Raw genomic sequence first — 20,075 nt, forward strand, 5'->3', positions numbered from 1 at the left:
GAAACCTATGATGTTTTTCCTCAGTGGGTGCAGCCTTGTGCATGCCCACAGTCACCCAGGATGACAGTGGTTTTATCAGGGCTCTCTCTGATTGACTCTTCTTCTAATCATCCTCTTAGGCTGTGCATCTCTGTTGGTATTACACCCAGCTATTAGCCTTCACTAATTGCCAGCTGTTTGCTCTACTGTTTTTGACAACGGCCTGAACACAAGTTGATCCTGCAGTATGATCCATTAAATTCTGGCCCATTTGCAGGGATAGTTTTTGAGATTGGTCTTTGAACTTTGTTCTGACACCAGGAGGGCGCTTTTTATTTGTCTCTTTCCCTGGTTCTCCCTTGTAAACCACCTAGCCTATCGTTTAGCTTGTTGCTCTCATGAAGCTTTCTCTTAATGAACAGAGCCTCTGAACCCTTGGACATACTTACCTGAAATTTAAGCTCTGTTAGACATAGCTGGTAGAGAAGAGAAATGCTGATGACCTGCCCCTCCCAAGGAAATACCATATCCCTCAACTGGGAGCTGGGAGGATCCCTGTGTTCTTGACTGAATTGTCTAGAGTTGGGTTTCCACCACACAGAGCTAGAAGGGGAGAGGGAGGGAGTGGGTCATGATTCAAGTGTCACAGACTCTTGCTCTTTCTTATTAAGTGTTAGTAGATTTTCTTGAGTAAGAAATCTGTTTCTTAATGCGCTTAGGTCCTTAGGACAATTTCCAAAGACTCTAGATAGTTGTTTTAAAAATAATGTTCACAGTTATGCTTGTTTCACTGGGGAACAATTTCCAGAGCTCTCATGCCACCATTTCAGATGTCACCACCCTGCCAGGCTCTTTTTCTGCTGCAGTAGCTAAGCTTTAGAATTTGTCTCTCAGGCTGCTTCAAGTAACTATCATTCTCACAGAGTGAGCCCTGCAAGGGGTGGGGAGAGAGACAGACAGAGCCCTGGTGACATTATAGGAGCCTTGGGATCTAGCTGTGCTTGAGATTAGCCCTCTGATCTGGACTCCACAGTCAGATAAGTGAATAAATTGCCTTCTTTGCTTAGCTAGTTGAAAGTGAGTTCCTCTCACATGTAACCAAGAGTTGTAATTAATACCCTGAATGTCAAACTTTTAATAATGTGTGAGTAAATGATAAGTACTGTGGAAAGCTTGTTCAACAAAATTAGTATCTAGGGTCATTTTCATGTGATATTTAGGTAGTTAATCTCATCCTGATAATTTATGGCCTCTGAGTGCTTGAAGAAATATATAGACATCATTTATGGTGATTCTAATTGATGTTCCTCTTAATAAGGATTTTTAATACATTCCTATTTGTTGCTACCCAAAGGGTTGTTTCCAAGGAAGTCTCAATGTTAATTGCTAATTCTGAGGTATAATATTAATAATAATACAGAAGCCTAACCTTAATTATAAAAAGTTCTAATAAGTCAGGTAAACCTCTCTTTTCCATCGGTCTATGGCAAAGTTATTAGAACATTTCTGGTAAGCATACAGTTTTCCAAATATTTGAACCAGATAAAGACCTCTTTAACAAATTAGAAGTAGAAAGAGGGAAGACTTATGTTGTTGCCCTTGATGTGATATAGAAAATCTAGGTAATTAAGATTTTTGCTTATTTGGCATGCTACGACTTTGACATATTAAAGAATGGGACAAGTTTGTTGGAAACATAAGAGTTAGAAATTCTCAGGATGTATTTATAGTTCAAGACTGTGAGCAATTTTATCCAATCTCTCTTGATAATATTCTGCCCTAACTCCTTCCTTGAATATGGATACTTATGACAAGTTTTATGAGCAAGGCATCAGACATTATTATAATCCTGGAACTTACAAAACCTGGTTAAAAAAGTCTTTCTCTGGATGATGATTGGAAGGTGCCTTAACCTACCTCATATTACCATGTTTGGTACCACTTGCCAATAAAGTCTCTGTAGATTCTGTAATCCAGTGATCTCTGGTCATATTTTAAATATCTCTAGCATCTCCAGAGGAGCACATTATTGAGAAGACAGGTCTTTATAATCAAACAGGCACAGTGTGTAACAAAATGTAGAGATCCATTATGCAATCTCACTAATTCCTATTAAATGAGGAAAAGGTGATGGTGAATTCACAAAACTCAATTATTCTTATAGAATAAAGCCTTTTGGCCTTCACTAAGGAAAAAGGGAAAAGTCCTCCAAGGTCAATTTTAATTGACGGATTTGATTTATTTGTGATTGGCATATTGTTTTAAATACTTAGAGCTTCTGGATTACCTGAAAGCATAATGCAGTCTAGGGAGCTTAATCAAGTCATCTGCTGTTTACTTTGCACTAATAATGGTCCTTAGATCCACCATTCACAGAAATAGAAAAGTAAGCATCCACTGATTTAGGACTTCATAAATCTTGAATTGGTGGGATCTGAATTCCACTAATTGTACTTGAGAATCTAACAGTCTTGAGTTGCAAAGACACATGATCTGACTAGTAAAATCTTACCCGAGAAAGGGTTTCATCTACAGGTTTGTGGTAGATGGTACTCCCTCAGAAAAGAGGTAAGGATTTCCCTGGTGGTGCAGTGGTTAAGAATCCGCCTGCCAATGCAGGGGACGCGGGTTCGAGCCCTAGTCCGGGAAGATCCCACATGCCGCAGAGCAACTAAGCCCGTGCACCACAACTACTGAGCCTGCACTCTAAAGCCCGTGAGCCACAACTACTGAAGCCCGTGCACCTAGAGCCCCTGCTCTGCAGCAAGAAAAGCCACCACAATGAGAAGCCTGCACACCACAACGAAGAGTAGCCCCCGCTCCCCGCAACTAGTGAAAGCTCACGCAGCAGCAAAGACCCAACGCAGCCAAAAATAAAAATAGATAAAAATAAAAAACAAAAAAATTGTTTTAATTTTAAAAAAGAAAGAAAAGAGGTAAACTGTGATTCTCAGTCAACTGACTGACCAGGGCTAGAATGTTTGCATTTTATTTTATTTTATTTATTTGGTTGCACCGGGTCTTAGTTGCAGCTCGCGGGCTCCTTAGTTGTGGCATGCAAACTCTTAGTTGCGGCATGCATGTGGGATCTAGTTCCCTGACCAGGGATCGAATCTGGGCCCCCTGCATTGGGAGCACGGAGCCTTAAACACTGTGCCCCCAGGGAAGTCCCTGCATTTTAGAATCTCCATTTCCACTGCAGTGCCTCAGCAGCACACTGATCTGGTTTTACAGAGACGAATTTCAAGGAAAACATCACCTAGACTTTATTTCAAATTACCCTGAGGATCAATATATCTCACTGATGTCCAGAAACTCCATGTTTATAATCTTCTGTTATGATATACAACTCAGGGAAGGTAAATGTCCTGTCAACTGCAATCTCTCTTTATTATTTTTAAGGAGGGCTAATTTCCATTATCAAAAGCAGATAAGGAATGCCAGCACTCATTTGTCATTCAAAATGGAATAGACTTGTTTAGCTGGGGATGAATGAAAACCATCATGTGGTGGGTTTGTTTTTTTAGTAGTGTCAATAAACTCACAATTCAAGGTCAGGGAAAATTCCAATGTGTTCTACTGGGTTGCTACTATTTTTTTGCAATTTTCCAAAAATAACTTGGGATTTCTACTATTTTTTCCCCTAAAACAGAGATAAGAAGCAGAAGCCTGAGATTTTCTCTCATCTTCTCAAATAGTAGTTAGTTTTCATTTCACCAATCTGGAGATTTTGGTTCTGATTTGGGGAAGTCTTTTCTTACTCACATTTTTTTTTGTGGTACTTGGGCCTCTCACTGCTGTGGCCTCTCCCGCTGTGGAGCACAGGCTCCGGACGCGCAGGCTCAGCAGCCATGGCTCACGGGCCCAGCTGCTCCGCGGCACAAGGGATCCTCCTGGACCGGGGCACGAACCCGCGTCCCCTGCATCGGCAGGCGGACCCTCAACCAGTGCACCACCAGGGAAGCCCCTTACTTCCATTTTTATGCAATGAATCCCATCTCACAACCTGTATAAAAGGCTGTGGCATGTGAAAAAATAAGTCATTTAGTAGTGAGTGGGCTTGTGCAGCAAATCAGCACCAAGAGTACAGCCAGGCCTTGTTTTTTTCACAGGTTCTGTACAGGAAATGCTAAAACTGCCATTTGCCATTTGGGATTTCAGACCAACAGATGGTAAGACCTCCCTGTGTGGGTGTTTCCCAGGCACCTCGAAATCAAAATATGACCCAAATTAAAGTCATCTTCTCCCTTACAAATAATGGTCTTTCTTTAGCCTTTTCCATCTCTAAATAGCACTGCCATCCATTTTGTAGGCTGAACTATCAGAAATTGTCTTTTTTGTAGGTCATAAATAGCTGAATACTGGCAATTTCAAACAGATGAACCTTCATAGCTGTTCAGGTCAGAAACCTGGGTGAAATCTTTATCACCTCCTCTCCCCTTCAACTCCCACAGCCAGCCAGTCACGGGGACTGGTAATTCTATTTCTCAGGTACGGTCTGCATCCATCTCTAAGGCAACCGCCATAGCCGAAGTCAGTATTAATTGGCCTCAGCAATTCCACTGTCCACACTGCAATGAACCGGTGAGTCCTCTGTATTACCCAAGTCAGATCATCTCACTTTCGTGCTAAGAATTGTTCAATGGCGTCTCACTGCCCTTAACGCAAAGACCACACTCCAACATGGCTTATAGAGCCTGCAAGCTCCAGCCCCTGCCGACCTCTTCTATCCTACCGTGTTCTATTTTCTGGTTACTGGACCTTCTATCTTCTCAAACATGTTCCTGTCCACTTTTGCAGTAGGGTCCCTTTGTACCTACTATTCCATTTGCCTGGAACTCTTTTCTCTCATTACCCACCCCAGGCCCTAGTCTCTCAGTGACCCCCTACTACTCCTTCTTTCACGTCTCAGCATAAAAGCCATTCCTCGAGAGAACCTTCTAGACATCCCCCAGACCAGAGTGGAACCCCATGTTACATACATCCATGAGACTGTTCTCCACCTCAGCATGGATCACATTTCTAATTACCTGTTCAATGCCTTGCTAGACTCAAACTCCAAGGAGGCAAGACCAATAGATAACTAATAAGGACCTACTGTGTAGCACAGGGAACTCTACTCTATATTCTGTAATGACCTACATGGGAAAAGAAACTTAAAAAAAAGTGGATATATGTATATGTATAACTGATTCACTTTGCTGTACAGCAGAAAGTAACACAACATTGTACATCAACTATACTCCAATAAAAAAAAAAAAAGACCACAACTGTCTTGCTCACCACCATATTGACATCAGTAAGCCAGGGCTTCGCACCTAATGGGCGCTCAATAAATAAATGTTTACTGAAGGCATGACCTTCACAAATGTCAAGGTTGCAATTCACAATTCAAAGCTGCCATCTTTGTTCAGTGACAGTCTCAGTTTCGGAATATCTTCGGTGACTTTTCTATTTAGAATTTTAAAGAAGGAAACAAAAACATTCAATGTGAAAATTCAAAATGGGAAAGGTGAACCAGAACTCTGGACCTTCTCTGAATCATCCCCTAGCATAGCTACATCTAGAAATAGTTATTATTATAAGAGAAATAATAATAATCTAAAATAACATTTATTGAGCACCAACTATGTGCCAAGCTTATGGAGGAAAGTGAGGCTTACAGAAGTTAAGAGATTTAGTGAGGCCCACACAGTTAGTAAATGGTGCATCCATAGTCACAAAGACCCACAATCCAAGACATGCTTTGGATGCTCAGTCCCTCAATCTTTGGGAAAGACAATTTCTCAACCACAGGGACCCTCTCTCTACACCCTGAAGACTAAGAGCATCAACTACAGAATCCAAGAGGAACATTTTTTCCACTGTAATTTAAATGTCTCTAAACACACCCTAGTTAATTCCATGATGTTTCCAAGAGCAATTCTCTCCCAAGCAGCATCTTATTAAAAGCAGGTGTTCCTACCGGAAGAAAGAGTCTCTGGGCAGCACACGGTTTGAATAATTTCTTCCATTCCTGAGGGTTTCCAACCGAAAATGTGATGGGGTAGATTCTGTACTCAAACTTCTTTTTATATGAGTCTGGCCACTGTCGTAGCTGAAAAACATGGAAGGTCAGGGGAGGGTGATTAGACCCCAGAAATATGAAAAACACCTAAATCTTCTGCATGGCCAGGTGGAAATTATTCAGGTAGCATACAAAGAAAGTCTAATTTTATCACCACAATTTATGCTCACTGAATAAAAAGACCATTGCTAAGATTTTAAAAAATAACATCCAGAGTTGGCAAGGATGATGGGAAACCGGCACCTAAACTGCAAGGGTAAATTTAAACAAACTACCAAGATGGCAATTTAGAGACTAGTAACAACAAATCCCAAGACAGAGGCACAAGGACTTTCACCGAAACATAGTTTGTAATAAAACAAACAAACAAACAAACAAAAACCTTGGTCAATACTCAATGCTCAACGATAAGGAACTGGGAAGATGCATTATGATGGAACTACGCAGTGGACTAATGTACAGTTAAAGTAGATCTATATATGCTGTCATGAGAAAATGGTTACAACATATAGTTAGGTTTTAGTAAAAGCGAAGTACAATACGAAATGTATAATAGGTTCTATCTTACAGGGAAAAAATATATGCATACACTTACACGTAGAGAAAACTCTGAACAGATATGCGCCTAATTGTTAAACGTGGGTACCTGTGGAGGAGGTGGCGGTGGTTTCATTTTCTAAGTTTATATTTCTGTGTTCTTTAAGACTTTTATGGACAGTGTATATTACTGTGTCTGCATAAATTAATTTTATAAAATTATTTTAATTTATAGATTTTATTTTTCAGAGCAGTTTTATGGTTACAGAATTGAGCAGGAAGTACAGAGACAGTTCCCATATACCCTCTCTCCTTCCCCTTCCACCCCCCAGTTTCCCCATCATTGACATCTTGCATTAATGTGGTACGTTTGTTACAACCGATGAACCAATATCAATACATTGTTAAGAAAAGCTCATAGTTTACATTAGGGTTCATTCTTTGTGTCGTGTAATTTTACGGGTTTTGACAAATGCATGATGTTCTGTGTCTACCATTATAGTATCATACAGCATAGTTCCACTGCCCTAAAAATCCCCTCTGTTCCATCTATTCATCCCTCCTCTCTCCCTCCTTTTCATCTCTGAACTACTGGCAACCACTGATCTTTTTACTGTCTCTCAGTTTTGTCTTTTCCAGAACGTGATATGGTTGGAATCACATAGCATACAGTCTTTTCAGACTGGCTTTTCTCCTTGGCAATATGCATTTAAAGATCCTCCATGTCTTTCTGTAGCCTCATAGCTTAATTTTTTTATCACTGACCAATATTCCATTGTATAAACATATCACAGTTTGCTTGCCTGTTTATCTATTGAAGGACATCTTAGTTGCTTCCAGTTTGGGGTGATTATGAATAAAGCTGCTCTAAACATTCATGTGCAGGTTTCTGTGTGGACAACTTATCAATTCACTTGGGTAAATACCAAGGAGTGCGATTACCAGATTGTATGGTCAGCCTACACTTAACTTTCTAAGAAACTGCCAAACCATCTTCCAAACTGGCTGTACCATTTTGCATTCCCACGAGCAATGAGTGAGAATTTCTGTTGCTCCATATCCCCTTCAGCATTTGGTGTTATCGGTGTTATGGATTTTAGCAATTCTAATGGTATGTAGCTGTATCTCATCATTTTAATTTGCAATTCCTTAATGACACGTGATCTTAAGCATCCTTTCATATGCTTATTTGCATATGTATCTGTGTATCTTCTTAATTCTTTTTAGTTAATGCCTTCCCAGTGCCACAGTAACTCCACTTCTAAGAATTTATCCTAAGGAAAAATTCCAAAAGTACATACACACTTATTACAAGGTTGTTTACTGTAGCATTGTTTGTAACAGTGAAAAATAGGAAACAAGGTAAATAAGAAATTGGTGAAATAAGCTCTGGGATAGGCTTACACAACAGAATACTATGCAGCTACTAGTGACAATGTTGCAGAAAAAGGTCAGCAAACCATGGTAGTGGAAGAGCCAAACCCAGCCTGCTACAAATAGCACACAAGCAAAGAATGGGTTAAACATTTTTGAATAGTTGAAAAAAATGAAAACAAGAATAACATTTTGTGACATGTGAAAATCACATGAAATGTGAATTTCACTGTCCATAAATACAAGTTTTGTTGGAACATAGCCATACCCATTTGTTGAGGTATATCTATGGCTGCTTTCATAAGAAGGAATAGAAGTGAGTAGCTGTGAGACCAGACAGCCTGCAAAGCCTAAAATAGTTACTATCTGGTCTTTCACAGAAAAAGTTGGTCAACCCCTATTTTAGAAGAAATTCAGTAATGTAAATAACAGTGATAGAAAATATAGAATATAATCCCATTTCTGATGTTGATATGACAAGAAAAGAAATGTAAATAAATACACAAAAATTGTTCTCCTCAGCATTAATATGATGGTTGATTTTGTTCATTTCTGATTTTATAACTTTTTTTTGACAGTTTACATTTTTACTCTCTGTCCATTAATATAACTTTTTTTTTTTTTTTTTGCGGTAGGCGGGCCTCTCACTGTTGTGGCCTCTCCCCTTGCAGAGCACAGGCTCCGGACGCACAGGCTCAGCGGCCATGGCTCACGGGCCCAGCCGCTCTGCGGCATGTGGGATCTTCCCAGACCGGGGCACGAACCCGTGTCCCCTGCATCGGCAGGCGGACTCTCAACCACTGCGCCACCAGGGAAGCCCCATTAATATAACTTTTTTTTTACAGTGTACATATATTGCTTATATAGTCGCATAAAATTTTTTGAAAAACCACACCATTGGGAATGCTTTAAATTTGCAATTTTGAGATGGATATTTGGGAGAGAAATCTTCAGGCATAAATACCCAATAGAAGTGCACGAACACATCAGAACTGACACTGGGCATGAACATTCAGTGCAACAGTACCAACCAATCAGAACAGACACTGGGCACAAATACCCAGGACAACTGTGCCGCTGCACAACAGCCCAAAATCATCCTGGAAGGAGAACGGGAAGGTCCCACAGTCTACTGATTTCCTTGACTCTTTGATCTTTAGCATCCTATCTTCTAGAAGGGTTTATCTACCTTTGCCAATCCATGTCTTTTAAGTGGAATATTCAGTCCATTTATATTTGTTTCTATGTCTATATTTGAATAGTATACTGACTCCAGCCACTAGAAATTCCTGTTGACACCTCTTCCTATGTCACAGCCACACACACACACACACACACACACACACACACACACACACGATGTCAATGCCCCACGGGGCCCCACCTATCACCAGAACGGATTGGTGGCCATCCCCGCTTCTGTGTCGTACTATTTCCTGATTCTGAGTCTGGGGCAAGAGCACAAATTAACCAAACTTAAATCATATATTTGATCCTGAACTGCCTGGAGAGGCTGAGAAATCAACCAGCTGGCATTTTCAGCTTTTATACTGGGAGATGACAAAAATAAATGAAACTTTCAAATATTAAATACCAACAACGTAGACAGTAAATACCACCAGACAGTGTACTTAAGCAGCTTTAAAAAAATTTCTACTTAAATATAACAGAACTCGTCCACAATGCCGTTTCCAGAGGGATAATCATGGCAATTAGCATTTTGTTTTGTTTTGTTTTGACCCTGAGGTATGTGGCCCTGAGCATCTCCGGAAGTTATCACAAGACACTCTAGATACTCCCACAATACCTCAGTGTTGAAACTGACAGCCTTCAGAAGGATGGTATAACCTGCCCCTCCACACCGGCATCTCATGTGGCTGAGCGGAAACCAATTGCTACTGATCTATAGCTTCAGGGCTGACACAGTGCCCAACCCAGGGAGATGTTCCAAGGAATCTTTGTGGAATGAGAGAATAAATAGGTTTTCTGATTCAGCCTCACAATTACACTCTGCAATAAGCAGAGCAAGAATCACTTGTCCCTTTTGTATATCTATTATAGATTTTTGCTTGATACAGATGAAAAAATTGAGACTGAGAAAAGTTCTGTGACTTATGGAAGAGCCAATATTTAACATCTAAACTTGCACCATAATCCCAGCATGGAAAAGAAAGGGGTGACTCCATATGCCCTGCCGTGATGTAAACACCCTATTATAATCTCCTTTGCCAATGGAGCTTCACTGGTCTAACAAAGAACTGGGGAAATAAGCCATCAGAGGGATAAAGTCAGCAGGGCAACGTAAAACGTGGCTCAACTTCACAAGTATCTGCAATATTTCCCCATACTTTAGCTCCTAATTTATGATGTCCCAGGTACTATGGCTCATAACAAATTACCCCAAAACTTAGTAGTATAAAACGACCATTTATTATGCTCAGAGATTCCAAGGATCAGGAATTCAGACAAGGCACAGAAGGGACGGCCTGAGTCTGTTCCACAATGTCTGGGGCCTCAGCTAGAAGGCTTGGAGGCTGGGGGCTTGAATCATCTGAAGGCTCGTTCTCACATGTCTGGTGGTGGAGGTCAGTTACCGACTAGGGACCTCAGCTTCTCTCTGTGTGGGCAAATTTGGACTTCCTCACTGCATGGTGGCCAGGTTCCAGGGCCAGGCATCCCAAGAGAGAGCCAGGCACAAGCTGTATCCTTTCAATGATCTAGCTTCAGGACATTTGGCATACTCTATTTTATATACACATACATATTATGTATATAGACGTATCTGTATTAGCCCTTGCCTTATAACAAATTACCCCAAAAGCTAGTAGCTTAAAACCACAAACATTCATTAACTCATATCATTTTTTAGGGTCAGGAATCTGTGAGTTGGGTTGTTCCAGCTCAGGACCTCTCATGAGGGTGAGTCATGTGAAGCCTGGATGGGGCTAGAGGTCCTGTCTCCAAGCTCAAGCACACGAGTGTCAGCAAGAGGCCTCATTCCTTAACACACGTGCCTCTGCAAGGGCTGCTCTGACATAAAAGCTGACCTCCAAGAGAGAAAGAGTGCAACCAAGATGGAAGGTGCAGTGCCTTATTAAACCTAATCTCAAAAGTGACGTAGCCTCACTTCTTCCCTATGCTACTGGTCACACAGGCCAGGTCTGGGACAGTGCAGGAGGGAAATATACAGAGGTGTAAATAACAGGAGGTGGGACCACTGGAGGCCCTTTGGAAAACACAATCTGTTACACATCTATAGTTACACATACACATCTTCCTTCTCTTGTCTTTTTTAAGTCCAAGCCTGTATTCTGTTCTGCTCTATCCTCATGCCCCAACTTCTAGCATGCAGTAGGTACTCAATAAATACTTGTCCAATGGATATTGTACATGACCTGACTAGTGTTGACCCATAGCCACTTTTCCTCCATTCCTTCATGTAGGATACCTCTCAGCCCCCTTGGAGTTGGGCGGGCCTCGTGACCAACTACTTCTGGACAGTTAAATAGGAGCAGAAATGTCACTGTCAAGTTGAGGGAGTGAAAAGCACAGGGGGGTTCCGACAGTCCCAATCTTTCCTTTAGTGGCATCTCAAGAACTGCAGAGGCCAAATGTTCCAGCAGGTGCAGCTACATGCATGAATGGTCTCTGTCAACTGTGGTCCCAGGCTGAGGGGGCCGTGTGGACAGGGACCCTGCTGTGCCTGCATGAGACATGCAGCAGGCATGTGGAAAGTCTCTGAGCTTTCTGGAAGCTGTCACTGCAGCCTGAGCTAGCCTATCAAGATTACAGATAAGCATCTCTTCTATCACTTCTGCTGGTCCCAAGCTACAGAGGGGGAAACCGAAGCCCAAAAAGCCCACAAGACTTGCCCGAGATCACACAGCAAGAGTGGAGTTAGGGCTTCCCTGGTGGCGCAGTGGTTGAGAGTCCACCTGCCGATGCAGGGGACACGGGTTCGTGCCCCAGCCCGGGAAGATCCCACATGCCGCGGAGCGGCTGGGCCCGTGAGCCATGGCCGCTGAGCCTGCGCATCCGGAGCCTGTGCTACGCAACAGGAGAGGCCACAACAGGGAGAGGCCCGTGTACCACACACACACACACAAAAAAAGTGTTGACTCTGACAGCTTGTGTGGGAAAGAACAGTAGCAAGGACTTCTACCTTTTTAATTTATAACATCTATACTGTTGGAATTTATTTTGATGAGCGTATATTACTTGTCATTCAAAAAACATACATACATAGATAAAAATTAGCTACGTGACTCCCACTAAGAACAATGTCAATAACACCAGGAGGGATGGAGCCCTAGGTCAAGTGCTTTAAGTGCATCATCTCATTTAAACCTCACCATGTCTCTCTACAGGGGGTGTAATTATCCCTATATTATAGATGAGAACAGTAAGGCTCGGAGTCAAGGGTTCATGGGCGCACAGCTGAGTATGCAGCAAAATAATTAGGAAACAGGATATGCATTTCCCGCAATGCAGTCTGTCTGCACTCAGTAAACATCGTGCCACAATTCCTGCACATTCACCTGCTTGTCAAACTCGGGCTTCAGAGATTCTTCCGTGAAGATGTGAAATTGCATCTTCCTGTGGCTGAAGAGCACGGCCGATTTGAGCATGACCAGTGTCTCCTCCAGCCGATTGCCACAGGCCACCACGGCCAGGTGGATCCAGAGCTCGGGGGGCAGCACAGCTTGGAAACTCCTGAGTTCTCCAGGCCTCCTAGAAAGAAGAAAAACAGGTGAAAGCTGTTATTAAACTCATAAAAGAAAAAAAAAACAGCTAGTGAAGGGTTGGAACATTTCAAAACATGAACAGGCACAATCTGTTATATTTTATAAAATGATAAGCATTTTGACAATTCTTCCTGCTTAGAGAAAATACCGTTTATTCCCATATTTATCCTGGCAATAGCAGGATGAGTCACTGTTTGGACCGCTATAGGTGTCTGAGGCTTTTTCCGCCAGCATTCAGCTGTCTAGTGCCTGCTGGCTGCCTACTGGCCCATGTTTGGAAATGGTATTGCTAAACTCTGACAGCTGACACAGGGCTGTGGAGCTCCCACTCACATGGGCCATGGAAATTAGATTTGAACACAACTTGAACAAGAGGAAGGTGGGCGGTGGCTTTCCCATGTGAAACGAGCAACATGATACTCCCATGATCTGGATGGTTTTAGCTTGCAGTGGAATGCATGACCACCGGACCAAAGGAAAATCGTGCACACCCGGGAAGTGAGCAAAGAAAACAACACATGGGCCTCCATTCCATCTTGGGAGAGTCTTAAAGAAACAGGTGTTAATCCTAACTGTGTCGCTCAAGACTGCGGAGCTGGTAGGTATGAAATTCAGTTTCCAGTGTGAAATGCATATTAACGAGAAGCAGGCAGGAGAGGGGGCAGGTTAAGCTGAAAATTACCAAGGTATCAAATATCCAGTCAACAGCTGAGAGGGGAATAGGGTCCAAGAAGTCCAGAATCATCATCCAGCTATTTCCTCGTAATAAAACATTTGTTCCAGACAAGGAGACACAGCCAAGCCTCAAACACACCACTGAGAAACATTTGCAGGCAAGCTGGAAGAAGCTGGCCTGGAAAAGGTGCCCTGAGACAAATGAAACTAATTTACTTGCACAAAAGATCTGGAGACCAGAGGAACTTGGACGTGGAATGCTACCTTCCTTCCAAAAGCTTCGAGTTCAATCAGCGTGCTGCTCCATTATTCACTGCTCGCTCAAATAAAGGCAGCCTTGCTCCAGATTTCTTTCACCAAGAGGAAAGTTGAAGATGTGGGTGGAGCACTTTCGATAGCTTTCCAGTTTGATTACTTAAGAGCACGCTGAATAGAAGCACAGCCTCCTGGCTTAGTTGAGCTTAGATTCGGGGAGTCACTGAGATTCTAGTTATTTCGGGGATCGGAGGAAAAGACAAGTAGAGATGTCCTACGTATCTCCTGAAATTGTCCACGTCTCTCCATGCCCCTCCTGCTACCTGATGAGATCACCATCTTCCCTCACCTGATCGCTATGACAGCCCCCTAGATGGTCCACCTGTCTCCAGTCTGATCCTCAGCCCCCATCCTATGATTCCTTCTTGTGGGTGCCAGAGTGACGTTCTTCTAAAAATGCACATAGGATCGTGTTACTCCCTTGATAAAAATCATGTAAGGCTCCCGACTGCCTTCAAGGTCAAGTCCAAACTGCTGACTGTGGCTCCTACTTATATCTCTTGTAACTGCCTCTAGCACACTCCGCCTGCATGGGCAGCCATGCATAATCACAGTCACACTTATATTGCAGCTCTCCAGCTCACTCCTAGTCATGAGACCACGCTGGGTTGCCTTTGGGCCTTGGCACATACACTGTCTCTCAGAAATGCTCTTCTCTGCTCTCTCTGCCTTGCTAACTGCAGCCCATTTATTAGTCCACAAATCTATACTGAGTGCCTACTATGTGCCAGATGCTGTTCTAGGTGCCAGGAAGACAGTAGTGAACAAACCAGACCAAGATGCCTGCCCTTGCAGAAGTTACATTCTACAGGTGGTAGGAAAAAGACAAAGAAAGAATAATGGTCAAAGCAAACTATTGTAACTTCCATAGTAACTTAGTAACTAAGTAACTTACATAGAAAGTTATCCAGTGGTAAGTGCTAGGAGGAAATAGATAATGGAGCCAGGAGGGATACAGGAGTGGCTGATGGGCTGGAATATATTATACAGTGCAAAGTTAGGGAAGTCCTCACTGAGAAAGTGAGACCCGATGACAACTTGACGGTGGGGAGGGCAGGAGGGAGTCACGTGCTTTTCTGGGTGAGGAGGATTCCAGGCAGAGGGGACAGTCAGAGCAAAGACACTAAATCAGGAGCATGCCTGGTGAACTCAAGAACGCTCGCCTTCAGGATTCAGACGTCTTCTCTCGCTCAGCTTCATGGATGGGTTTTCATACCTGCTATTAAAGCCAACTCCCAACCAATTTATGTAAAGGGGTGGGAAGGATGTGTCACAGATAATGCTAAAATCACAGTCAATTAAAAAAAAAAGACAGTCAAAATACCAGCCAAAATACGCTACAAAAGAGATTTAATGCAAACTCACTTGCTTAAAATTATGTGCAATATTTAAAAACACAGGTATCCAAAGGTACTAAAATAATAAATACAATAGCTTAGATATCTTAAATACGAACCATAACCCCACCCCCAAAGAGAACAACTCCGCCTAGTTTAGCTTTACACCTTGGGCTTTTACATAAATTAAAAGTTTTAACCTCAGTAATCAGGGAAATACTAATTCAAACAATAAAGGGATTCCACGTTATTTTCGCACTGGCAAAGCATAAAAAATAAAAGTTGGACCATACACGTCTCAGAGAGGATATGGAGGCGGGGGACAGCTCAGGTGCCGCTAGCGGCAGTGTAAGTTGACCCAAACATTTTGGAAAGCCTTTTGGCAACATCTATCCAGAGTGAAGATATATATATATACGCCCTCACTCTTCGGGTTCTACCCCTACATATGTGACCTGAAGAAACTCTTGCACGTTTGCACAGGACCCACACAGGAACGCTCACAGCAGCCCTGTGTATAATAGTGAAAAGTCGGAAAAAACTTTTCTGTCTACGCACAGGAGAATCATGAATATATTTGACAAGTTTAAGTGGAATACTACACAGCAGTGAAAATGAACAACTCAGAAAGTCACGTGTCAACTTAAGGATAAAGAGGAGAGAGAGCAATTTGTAGCAGGACAGTGATAGAATGAGACCATTTTGATGAAGCTTGAAAACCAGCAAAACAGCACTGCATGTTGTTCACAGACATATGGAGTAAAAGTCATCATGCACGAGGATGAGAAACATCAAAGGCAAGGCAGTGGTTATTTCCAGGGACTTAAGTTTTTATTTCTTAAGATGAGTGCAGGGTTCACAGAAATTCATGATGTAATTGTCTGTTTTATTCCTATGCCCAAATTATTTCACATATACTTTGTTTTTCTTTTTGATTAAAAAAGCTTGCACCTCCCTGCAGCACAGCAGGCCACTTCTTTTCTTTGCAGGCTTCAGTGATATGGGACTGCACGGTACACAGAGCAGGGGCTGGGGCCTGCTATCTTTTTTGGTGTCTGGTGACAGGTACTAAAAAAGACAAATAAAAGCCTCTCCTGGCGGCAGTTCAAGTATCAGCGGCTGGGGTTTAACGAGACCTTTGCTGCCCCTACTGTGTTACCTCTCACGTTACATTAAAAATCCTGGGCTTCAGGTAATAAGCGTCTGTGCTGTGTGGTCACACGGAATAGTCAAGTTTAAGGGTGCTGAAATGGTGTGCCTTTCACCAGATCTTACCAACAGCACACTCAGCCCCTCTCAAATGTCACCTGAAGGCTCTGCAAGGATCAAGGGAAGTCCAGTCTACGAACCTAGGACTTCTTAACCCCTTGAGTCACCAGGTGTTGGTGGCAAATGGGAGATGGGGAACTGTACTTCCCCTGCTCTGACTGGTGGTTAACTATGTTCTTATTTACACTTTATAAAAGAAGACTGGAGTGGACATTTGCTGTCCAGGATTTTTAAAGACCTGTTGCTGAGGCTGGAGCTGATGGCAGGTACCTTGACCACCACACTGGTAGAGCCTGGAAGGCAGTCAGCAGAGTAGAAAGCAGAGCTACAAGATGGTGGGTCAGATCTCGGGTGGCATTACTTGAGCACCTGAATCCAGGTGCACTGACCCCAACCCTGGAAGTTCATTGATCAAGCCAATAAATTCTCCTCTACTTAAGTCAGTTTGAAACAAACTTACAACTTAGCAATCAAAAGTGTCTTAAGGTAGGTCTTAAAAATAGGTTTCCAATCACCTTGGACTCACTCCGCCTCTCTCATATTCTTACCAGGAGTCATCCTTGAAATGCTCCATGAATCCATTCGCTCTCTGTAGCTCACTGCTAGGACCTTGATCAAATCTCCATCACTCTACCAGTTTCATAGGTGGAGGAGACACCAGACACCATCTCGCACAGCGGATTCCCGACGTGGCTGCATATCATCATCACGGGAGGTGTTTGTTAGTATTGAAACCCCAGCTCACAGAGGTTCTGATTCCGTGGGTCTGGGGTGAGGCCCCGGAGTTTGCATATTGGAGTTTGCACTTGGACTACAACCACTTGCAGTTCCTCGCCAGCCAGGAACAACTCATCATCTGAGCTGACCTCTCACCTCTCCTCTCTCTCCCAAACTCTTCGAGCCCTCAGGAACGCCCATTCTATCCTCTGCCTTTCCTCACGGCCTCCTCTTCACCTCTTGCCTTAATGAAAACATGCTGCCTTGTGAGGACGCCACCTCCCCAGCAGACCCCTCGAGGGGCAGCCGTTCTTCCTGCCCTGTCCTAGGGGCCTCAGGGCAGTAGGCGGGGCTGGTTTTCTCCTTGCTTCTCGCTGCCGCGCCCAGACACGGACCATGTCTCCATGGCGAAGTCCGTGGATGCAGCTATTCCACCTTCCGTGTTGCTGTCATGTCTCAGCTGCCGGTTTACTCCTCTTCATTCACTGAGTTGAGCTGCTGGCCCACAGTGTTTCTCCTCACCCCCGTTCCTCAACATTCTTCGGAACTTCATCTGCGCTTTAGAAGATGGCTTCCTGGGCTTCCCTCGTGGCGCAGTGGTTGAGAGTCCGCCTGCCTATGTAGGTGACGCGGGTTCGTACCCCGGTCCGGGAAGATCCCACGTGGCGCGGAGCGGCTGGGCCCGTGAGCCATGGCCGCTGAGCCTGCGCGCCTGGAGCCTATGCTTCGCAACGGAAGAGGCCACCACAGTGAGAGACCTGCGTACCGCAAAAAAAAAAAAAAGATGGTTCCCGATCCTTCAGTTTTGTGAGCTGAACACCCTGCGCCTTTTCCTTCTTACTTCCTGAAGCACCTAGTGCTGGGCTCATATCCTGGACCTTCACACAAACTGTTCCACCTGGAACGTTCTTCCCTAGCTCTTTGCAAAGCTGCCTCCTTCTCTTTTGGACAGTAGAATGGACTCCCCTGACACCTCATTGAAGGAGCACCGTCCCTTTTATTTTCTATCATGGTCTTTGTTTATTTCATTCCAAAAATGAACCTCAGCTGGTGATTATATATTCTTTCATTGTAATTTATAGCAAGTACACAATATTATTTACAGTCAATATAAGACAGTGTATCAATAAACAGAAAATATCTTTAAATAAAAGACTGGAATAAAACACACAATGCACATTTTCAATTTAAAAAATGTAAAACATGTGTTGAAATAGTAAAGTTGGTACATGAAAAAACTTCTTGCCCCATAAAAAATGGGTGTTTTTGAATGTTACATTCTGGTCTTTATTCCATTGAATACATATTTTTACAGCTGCAGTAATGCTGTACATATAATTTTATATCCTACTTTTTTCATCTGCTTCTTTTATTTTTCTTGTTACTTTTTAAGTCTTCATGACCATCATTTTATTCCATCCAGCTAAAACACCATGGCTTATCATCATTTCCTCTGTGTTGTTGTTTCCAGTTGTTCTCAGTTATATATATTAAAAAATCTTGCACTGAGCATGGGTGGGCCAATAGATCTCTTTCTTTCTTTGCATTATTTCCTTACACTACATTCCCTGGAATGGATTTACTGGGTTAATAGCTATTATCCTAGCAAGAATGTAGTGATTTTTTTTTTTTTTTTTTTTTTGCGGTACGTGGGCCTCTCACTGTTGTGGCCTCTCCCATGGCAGAGCACAGGCTCCGGACGCGCAGGCTCAGAGGCCATGGCTCACGGGCCCAGCCGCTCCGCGGCACGCGGGATTCTCCGAGACTGGGGCACGAACCCGCGTCCCCTGCATCGGCAGGCGGACTCTCAACCACTGCGCCACCAGGGAAGCCCAAGAATGTAGTAATTTTGACAGTTTCTCAAATTTACCCAAGAGTTCTTGGAAAACACCATACCATGAGAAGGAAAACCAAAAAAACGTAATAAACATTAGCTCAGCCACCTCTGAGCTCCTTGTATGAGGTAACCGTGTAGCTGACTGCTGAAACAAGATGAAACACACTTGCATATGGCATCAGTGCCTCCAAATTCCTTGTGTTCTGAAGCGGTGATGCTTAGGTTTCAGTTATCATTTAGACACTGCATCAAATAACATTGAGTCTCATAGTGAGAAGTTATTCCATTTTCAGTTCTTTTTCACCAATGCAATAAGAAAGTCTCAGTTGGTGCTAATACATCTTGAACACCTTTCTTTTCTCTTTTTTAATATTTATTTATTTTGGGCTGTGCTGGCTCTTAGTTGCAGCACGCGGGATCTTTAGTTGTGGTGTGCAGACTCAGCTGCGGCATGTGGACTTCTTAGTTGTAGCATGCAGACTTCCTAGTTGCAGCATTCATGTGGTATCTAGTTCCCCAACCAGGGATCAAACCCAGGCCCCCTGCATTGGGAGCACGGAGTCTTAACCACTGGACCACCAGGGAAGTCCCATGAACACCTTTCTAATGTTGCGTAATCCTCCCTTTCAACTGAAAAGACAGCAGACTTTAGATACAGAACCTTCAGCAGGAGTATCAAGTTAGAAACGAACAACATTTTTGGTTTTCTTAGTGTTTGATTTGACAATCACCTTCTGTTTATGTTTTTGCTGACAATTCATGGTGATGTTATAAAATTTCCTTTAAAAACAATTATACTCAGAATGTGGAGAAATTAGCACCCTCAAACATTGCTGGTGGGATTGCAAAATGGTGCAGCCACTTCAGAAAGCAGTTCTACAGTTCCTCAAAATTCTAAATATAGAACTACCATATGACCCAGCAATCCTATTTCTCGGTATCTACCCAAGAGAAATGAAAGCATATGTCCTCACAAAAACGTGTACATTTATAAATGTTCATAGGAGCATTACTCACAATAGCCAAAAAGTCCAACCCAAAAAGTCCAAGTCCATCAACTGATGAATGGATAAACAAAATGTGGTACATCCATACAATGGAATATTATTTGGCAATAAAAAGGAATGAAGTACTGATGCATGTGACAACATGTACGAACCTTTAAAACCGTGAACTGTGAACCTCGTGAAAATATAAAAGACCGCATGTTTTATGACTCCATA

The 20,075-nt window shown here is 42.9% G+C and overlaps 1 protein-coding gene across 1 annotated transcript in view; it reads right to left on the minus strand.

Annotated features, from left to right (window-relative positions):
- Window positions 1-20,075, minus strand: part of GXYLT2 (glucoside xylosyltransferase 2) — an 82,945-nt gene that overhangs the window by 49,826 nt on the left and 13,044 nt on the right. The window contains exons 2-3 of the mRNA XM_081247669.1: window positions 12,496-12,688; window positions 5,945-6,076 (exon numbers count right to left, since the gene is read on the minus strand). Of these exons, the coding sequence (XP_081103795.1) occupies window positions 5,945-6,076; window positions 12,496-12,688 (325 nt within the window). The remainder of the gene's footprint in view (window positions 1-5,944; window positions 6,077-12,495; window positions 12,689-20,075) is intronic.

Source organism: Mesoplodon bidens, assembly GCF_964165515.1.
Source record: "Mesoplodon bidens genome assembly, chromosome: 10".
Classification (NCBI taxonomy): domain Eukaryota; kingdom Metazoa; phylum Chordata; class Mammalia; order Artiodactyla; family Ziphiidae; genus Mesoplodon; species Mesoplodon bidens.